The sequence below is a fragment of the Eriocheir sinensis genome, chromosome 25 (genome assembly GCF_024679095.1).
Source record: "Eriocheir sinensis breed Jianghai 21 chromosome 25, ASM2467909v1, whole genome shotgun sequence".
NCBI classification, from domain to species: domain Eukaryota; kingdom Metazoa; phylum Arthropoda; class Malacostraca; order Decapoda; family Varunidae; genus Eriocheir; species Eriocheir sinensis.
Window position 1 is genome coordinate 13,333,234 of NC_066533.1, and position 7,447 is coordinate 13,340,680.

The window sequence follows — 7,447 nt, forward strand, 5'->3', positions numbered from 1 at the left end:
CCTTGGGTCATTCCTCTTTCCTATCTATTAAGAGGACTGGGGCTGCCGATATAATGTAAGTTGATTGAAATAAAAACATGCGTAGATAATAAGGCAACAGTGATGGGAGATGGAGATGGTCAAGGCATTTCTCAACAGGGTTTCCTTTTTCCTTTCCATTTTATTATTTTTTCTTTCAATTCATTAGCAGGTTTTGTTACTGTCCTCCTTTTTTTATTATTGTTCCTATACTGTCACTATTTTATTTATTGTTTTTTATTATCTATTCCCTCTCATAAATCTAATAATAGGCTAATAATAATCGAGAAGGGGGAGAAAAAGAGGAGGAGGAATAAGAAGGGGAGTAGGAAGAATAGAGAACAAGAGGAAGAAGAAGGAGAAAGGGGAAAAAGAACAAGAACAGGAGCAAGAAATAACAAATAATAAGACGGACAGGAACAACACAAAGTAAAACCAAACCAACTATACCAACACCACCACTAACAAACCCAATACAAGTCACAATAACAAATAACAATAACAAAAAACAACAAAAAATAGAAACACCCAAATACCCTCCACTCTCCACTCCCCTCCAGCATGGGCATGAGAAGGGGGGAAAGAAGAATAGGGGGAGGAGAAGGAGGAAAAGGAAGAGGAGTAGGAGGAATAAGAACAAGAGAGGAGGAATTAAGAAGAAGGAGAAAAAGAACAGTATAGCAAGAAATAACATAATAATTAGGAAAGGAACAAGAGAAACAAAAACTAAACCATCCATACCAACACCCCCGCCAACAAAACCAATACAAGTCACAATAACAAATAATAATAACAAAAACCAACAAAAAATAGAATCACCCAAGTACCCCCCAGTCTCCTCCCCCCTCCAGCATGAGCATGAGAAGGGGGGAAAGAAGAATAGGAGGAGAAGGGTGAAGAGGAGTAGGAGGAATAAGAACAAAAGGAGGAAGAAGGAGAAAAAGAAGAACAGTAGCGAGAAATAACATAATAATTAGGAAAGGAACAAGAGAAACAAAAACTAAACCATCCATACCAACACCACCACCACCAAAACCAATACAAGTCACAATAACAAATAATAATAACAAAAACCAACAAAAAAATAGAAACACCCAAGTACCCCCCAGTCTCCTCCCCCCTCCAGCATGGCGCTCCCCTGGCACTACCACGGCTCCCTCACCCGCAGCGCAGGCCTTTACTCCGCCCTAGGGAAGCAGGCAAAGCTCCTCTCCCTCAAGCCCGTAGCCAAGATAGAGTTCACCTTTGACCCCTTCACTGAGAACGCCGTGGTGGTCAGGTGAGAAGAGGAAAACCGAGACATCTTGGAAAAATATTTGTGTCGTCTGCAGTGGGGATAGAGACTCAAGGTTGTCAGGATTCGTGTTTTCTGGGGATGTTTTTCATGGCTGTCTCTTATTACCTTCCTCCTCAGTCTTAAGTTGCTTCTAATAATAAGTCTGGGCGGGAAAATAACTGTTGTCTGCATTGTGTTACTTGCGGTCCATCCATGTATTTCGGGGTTGTTTTTTTATGGCTGCCTCATGTTATCTTCCTCCTAAGTCTTCTTCAAGTTCCTAAGTCCTAAGTTCCTCCTAATAATAAGTCTGGGCGGGAAAATAATTATATCGTCTGCAGTGTGTGTGGTTCTGATGGCTGCCAAGTTTCATGATTTCTGGGGATATTTTTATGACTGCCTCCTAAGTCTAACTCCTAAGTCTATAAGTTCCTCCTAAGAAGTCAGTGGTCAATGGTAGATAATTCTGGGCATGAAAATAATTGCGTTTTCTTCAGGAACTCGAAATTGACCATGGCTGCCAGAGTTACATTCCGTGTCTATTTTTGTCTCCTCTCCCTCCTCCCCCCCTTGTGTTTACGGATATTAAGTGTTTTGTGAGGATTAAGTTAATAGCAATAGGAATCTAGGCATGTCAGTGACTATGAGGGTCAGTGTAGGTATTTGCTAAGGTTTCTGCAGGCCCTGAACGCAGCCTGTAAAATGTAGGTTAAGTGGCTATTGGTGGACCTGCCAGGGCTTGTTAGGAGGAGTGTGGCAGCCAGTGCAGTCTTTACCTCAGTGACCTTTACCTTAGATGTGTTGTTGTGGAGGATCTCTTGACCTGGTATTACTACAGAATCACACCCAGGTCACTGCTGGTTGATGCTATTTCCCTGTGTTTTAATGTGCTGATGTCGCTCAGAAATTTACTTCATATATTTTTCGTTTCAATGTATTTTCACTACGTTTACCACTTTTTCTTTACTTATAAGTTTTTCCGCCTTCATATTATGCTTAAGGGACATGTATTTCGTCCCTTAAGTAAAATGTGGAGGCGTAATATCGTATTTTAGAGGCCCGTAGTGATTCTCAATAATTACCATATTTTAATGTGCTGATATCACTGTGAACTGTTTCCGTCACAAATTACTTTTTGGGTTAATGTTAGGTTTTATTAGTTTAAAAATATGCATAGGGCCATCTTGAATTGGGTGTGATTCTATAGTTTTACCTAGTTGAATATTTAATGTAGAATGAAGAATAGTCACTCATCAGTACTAACTCTGTCCACAGAAATCTTTCAAATTACTTCTACCAGGAGAAGGTCCGTGACACCAACCTCAAATGTATTCTGAAGACTAACATCGTCAACACCCGAGCGGAGCCAACCGTACTCGTTAAACTGGGTGAGTTCATGACACACAATGCATTTTCTTCCTATATTACTTCTCTTGAGTAGTATATAAAAGACTAGGTCAATTCAACTCTATTTTTTGTTTCTATCTTCAGTTGATGTGACATTGTACATAATACTTATTGCTCTATTTAAACTATGGGTCATATTTTAAAATATTTTGTCTTCTGAGTTCACTTATTTGCCAAGGCTTTCATTGGAGTTTTGGGCATTTCCAGTAGTTTTATGACCCTGGTGGTAGTTTGACCCTTCTTTTATACCATGAACCTAAGAAAACACCCATGATAACCCAATGGATCCCCTCTTTGACCTTTAGAAATAGTTGATGTAAGAATCCAAAGTGTCTTATAATACCGACCTACATTGTACTGACCAAGAATTTTACCATGCACCTCTAACTGATATTTGTTGCTTTCAGTTGACAACAAGAAAATCCTGTTCAAGGCCAACAACCTGCAAACTCTTGAGATTCTTCAGAAATACAATGAGTTGGTGAGCAGCAAGGCCAAGGCAGAGGAAAGTACCGAGGTTGCCAAGCCCAAGCAAACCAAGTCACAGAAGAGGAGATAGAAGGAAATCACTCACCGTGTAAATACTTAAATATAATACGTTAGTCTTTTTTACTGGGGATTTATATATATAACGAAGAATCATTTAGAGCCTAGAAACAGTGTGATTGGAGGCATCATCTGCTCACATACTGGCATTCCACCTTTACCAGCTTTGTTCTGACGTTCCACCTTGGTCTTGGTTTTGGTTGGGAGTCTGCTTCATTATTGCTGATTATTGTGGCATTTGATTTGGCACTCTCCCATTAGTACCAACCTTCCTCCTGACCTTCTTTTGCCCTTTGATATTCACCACACCCTACACTAAACTTTATTGTGTGCTTGTGTGTCCTACCACCACCACCACCACCACTTTTATTCTTTGTCACTTGACGTCACACCACCACCACTACCACCACCATGTCGACTCAAGCGCAACGCAAGTATGAGGCCACCATGAGCATCGTCAACAAGGTGTATGACAGTGTACCGGCCTTCACCGACGTCTTCGATGAGGACACCTGGTACGTCTTTGCTGGCTGCTTCACCTTAGCCACCATCATAGTGTCCTTCATCGCCTCTCGGTACATAACCTTGAAACCGTTAGAGTAGCATTGACACCACCAGCAGCAGGATTGGAAAAGGAAATCTGACGAGGATGTGAGATCTGGTTCCTATGTTTTGGGTTTAATGTGTGATCCTGTACCTTTTGTTATCCTTGCTCCACATTTTTTATTACCTTGTTTCTCCCCTTTTTTATTTCCTTTTGATCTCCTTTATATTTACATTTGACACCTTTTACCTCCATGTGTTCTATGTTTCGCTTTCCTTTCTTTACTCTTTTTAATGAATTTTGTTTATGAATCTCACATGGAGGTTGGGCACCCCTTCCTCAACTCATATATAATTTATTGTATTGTTTAATTACTGATTTGGATCTTATGAAATCTTACGACTGGAAAGACAAGGAGTTCTCATATTGTATCCCATAACCAATAGAAAAGTAACCTCATAGTTAAATCCAGTACACCAGCATCTTATTATACACAAAACAAATTATTCCTCTAGTCTGTTAGGCACTGTACACATTTACTAAATTGTACTTGTCACCTGGAAGAAGAATATTCATCAGTGTTTTATATCACAGTCAGGCTGAAAGTTATCCTGTGTTCTGCTGTCTGTTGTGGAGTGTTCATTTAAAGCATCGGAACGTAGTACATGAGCTTGAATCCTTTAACTCGGCTCATAGTTTACAGACCAGTACTGCATACTAGTCACAGCAAGTTGGGCACGAGTTTGCACGATTGAAGGAGGTGTAGTATCCTATTTATCATGTTACCTGCTCATCTTGCACCTGTATTGTTGAGGTTTACATATAAGGAGTTTTACTGGAGAAATTATGTACCTACGATTACATGATGTATAGTATTTCATATTGAAGACTTGGGAAGCGCAGACATTAAGGCAGTTAAGGATTAGGACAATGTTTTCAACTTACATTTTAGGAGTAACAAAGATTTTTTTTTCTGTTTAGTACCATTTTGAAGGCAATTGGTTGAAGTATTTTGCAATTTGAACTTTATTAATGCTGGAAATCAGGCCCTGTTGCAGCTAATATTTACAATGAGATTTATTTAGTATTCCTTGGTTGCCTGTGAAGTCCATGTATTGCTTTTGACACCTTGTTTTGATGTTGTTCTGCGTGTTAGGTGGTGAGAATTATTCCAAGGAAGATACTCTGGGAGCCCATGTCAGTAGTAAAACTATTCAAGTTATCAGAGGTCTTTGTATAGTGGACTGAACAGGTATGGAACATTATAAAATTTTACCTGGCACATCAGCTTCATGGTGGATTTGTGAGTTGTGTTTTCTTATAGCTGGACTCGTGCTATGTAAATCTTAAATGTATGGCCTTGTGTTAATTTATTGTGAAGTAACTGAATTGGCTCATTAGCACGGTATCACATGTTCATCACAATGTGTTAATTTATTGTGAAGTAACTGAATTGGCTCGTTAGCACGGTATCACATGTTCATCACAAGGATAAGGCATTGTGTTCTTTCATAGCTGAACTTGTGCTGTATAAATTTTAGATGCCTGACCTGCCTTGGGTTAATCAATTCTACATAGCATTTGAAACATTTAATAATAGCCATGGAAATACAGCAATGTTAGTTTACAGCTTTGAGGACCAGCCTTTTTAATAAGAACTTATCATGCAATGTAACTAGATTATACAAATTATCATATAGCACCAAATATCTGGCTGTCATATGGAGTATCATTATATATCATTAACATCATCAGGCTAGGAAGGGCATTGTGTGAAGTGTAGAAGGAGGGCATTAGAGATATGTTATGCGTTCTCGGTTCTAATCACCAAATATCTGTAACCGTGCGTTTTCTAGCATCTCCCAAGCCGTGTTCTGAAGGCGAGGTGTGAGCCAGGGGTCGGAATGAAGATAATGTTACTGTTTCTCATCATCAAACATCTAATAATTTGATGTTCTACCCTTCCTTTGTTCTATACCCTCTGTTCTGAAGGAGAGGTGTGTGGGCCCGCATTAAAGATATGTCACGGTTTCTCATCATCAAATATCTAATAGTTTGGTGTTCTGCTGTTCTGAAGGAGAGGTGTGTGGGCCCGCATTGAAGATATGTCACGGTTTCTCATCATCAAATATCTAATAGTTTGGTGTTCTGCTGTTCTGAAGGAGAGGTGTGTGGGCCCGCATTAAAGATATGTCACGGTTTCTCATCATCAAATATCTAACAGTTTGGTGTTCTGCTGTTCTGAAGGAGAGGTGTGTGGGCCCGCATTGAAGATATGTCACGATTTCTCATCATCAAACATCCAGTAATTTCATGTTCTACCCTTCCTTCGTTCTATACCCTCTGCTCTGAAGGAGAGGTGTGGGAATAATTGAAGACATGTTACTGTTTCTCATCATCTAACATCTAATAATTTGATGTTCTACCCTTCCTTCGTTCTATACCCTCAGTTCTGAAGGAGGTGTGTGGGCCCGCATTGAGGATATTGATTGAAATTGATTGATAGTTTATTGATACAAGTAAATGGGATATGATACGGTTTCTCATCATCAAATATCCGTAATAACTTGGTGTTCTGGCCCTTCCCAAGCCGTGTTCTGAGGGAGAAGTGTGAGGGGCCGCATTGAAGATATGTTCATCAAATATCTGTAATAATGTGTTCTGGCTGGCCCTTCCCAAGCCATGTTCTGAAGGCGAGGTGTGAAAGTCCGCATTGAAGATATGTTACGGTTTCTCATCATCAAATATCTGTAATAACTTGGTGTTCTGGCCCTTCCCAAGCCGTGTTCTGAGGGCGAGGTGTGAGGGGCCGCGGGGAGGTGGTGTTCACCCAGCGTGGTGGAGGTGAATGACCCACACACACACACACACACGGGCCACGGGATTCTTATGATTCTTCTCAATAAACTAAATTACCAACTGCTCTCTTTGTTTGATTACTCGGAGATGACATTTTCCAACTGTTTGACTCTTAGTGAGGGGGCGATTATAGGCTTATGTTTTTATTTTTAGTACTTTTCATATATTTATCTATTGACGTTATATATGCCAAGGAGCAGTTATACCAAATGTATCTTGATTTGGTGACAGAATGGATGATGTGAAGTTGTATTAGAAGATGGTTTCATTACATAACTTAATTTTTAGGTAGGCTATATTTGGTATAGGACGTTATAATTCGAATTCACAATTAATTATTAGTGACGCATTTAGCTACTACGCATTTCCCTCAACTAGCTGCCTGTTATTCCCTTGTCACAGCTAGCTTCTAGTGACAGTAAATAATGAAGGCAGCAGCGGTGGGGGCCAGAGTGGAGAAATAAGAGCAGGATCGATAGCCGCGGGTGGGATCGAGGATTCCGATGGTGGAATGGGGTGGAGTGGGGGGAGGGGTGTTGAGGAAGGTAATTCTTGACAAACCTGTGCTGGTAAAAACATATGTTAAGAAGCTTCGTTGAATTTGAGTTTTAATTTTATTTTGTATGGGTTCTTCAGACAGCCTCCCCCAGCTTCCCACTCACTCTCTCTCTCTCTCTCTCTCTCGTGTATGAGATTAATAAAATACTGAATCTCATATACTTATTCACTCGTAAACTGAATATGAGGTAAAAGAGTGAAAAAATGCAAATTCCCCCCGAAGGCCAAACAATACCAGC

At 40.1% G+C, this 7,447-nt stretch overlaps 1 protein-coding gene across 1 annotated transcript; it reads left to right on the forward strand.

Annotated features, from left to right (window-relative positions):
• The first annotated feature begins 1,125 nt into the window (after positions 1-1,125).
• Positions 1,126-3,897, forward strand: LOC127003424 (39S ribosomal protein L53, mitochondrial-like). Its single transcript, XM_050870113.1, has 3 exons — positions 1,126-1,297; positions 2,570-2,682; positions 3,109-3,897. The coding sequence occupies exons 1-3, from the start codon at positions 1,146-1,148 to the stop codon at positions 3,258-3,260; spliced, it is 417 nt and encodes a 138-aa protein (XP_050726070.1). The 5' UTR covers positions 1,126-1,145; the 3' UTR covers positions 3,261-3,897.
• Positions 3,898-7,447: the final 3,550 nt, after the last annotated feature.

Bases quoted from the DNA above. Each gene is read 5' to 3' on its own strand.
- LOC127003424 (XM_050870113.1), top strand. From the start codon at position 1,146: ATGGCGCTCCCCTGGCACTACCACGGCTCCCTCACCCGCAGCGCAGGC. The intron at 1,298-2,569 runs GTGAGAAGAGGA...CTCTGTCCACAG, and splicing joins GAGAACGCCGTGGTGGTCAG to AAATCTTTCAAATTACTTCT. The intron at 2,683-3,108 runs GTGAGTTCATGA...TGTTGCTTTCAG, and splicing joins AACCGTACTCGTTAAACTGG to TTGACAACAAGAAAATCCTG.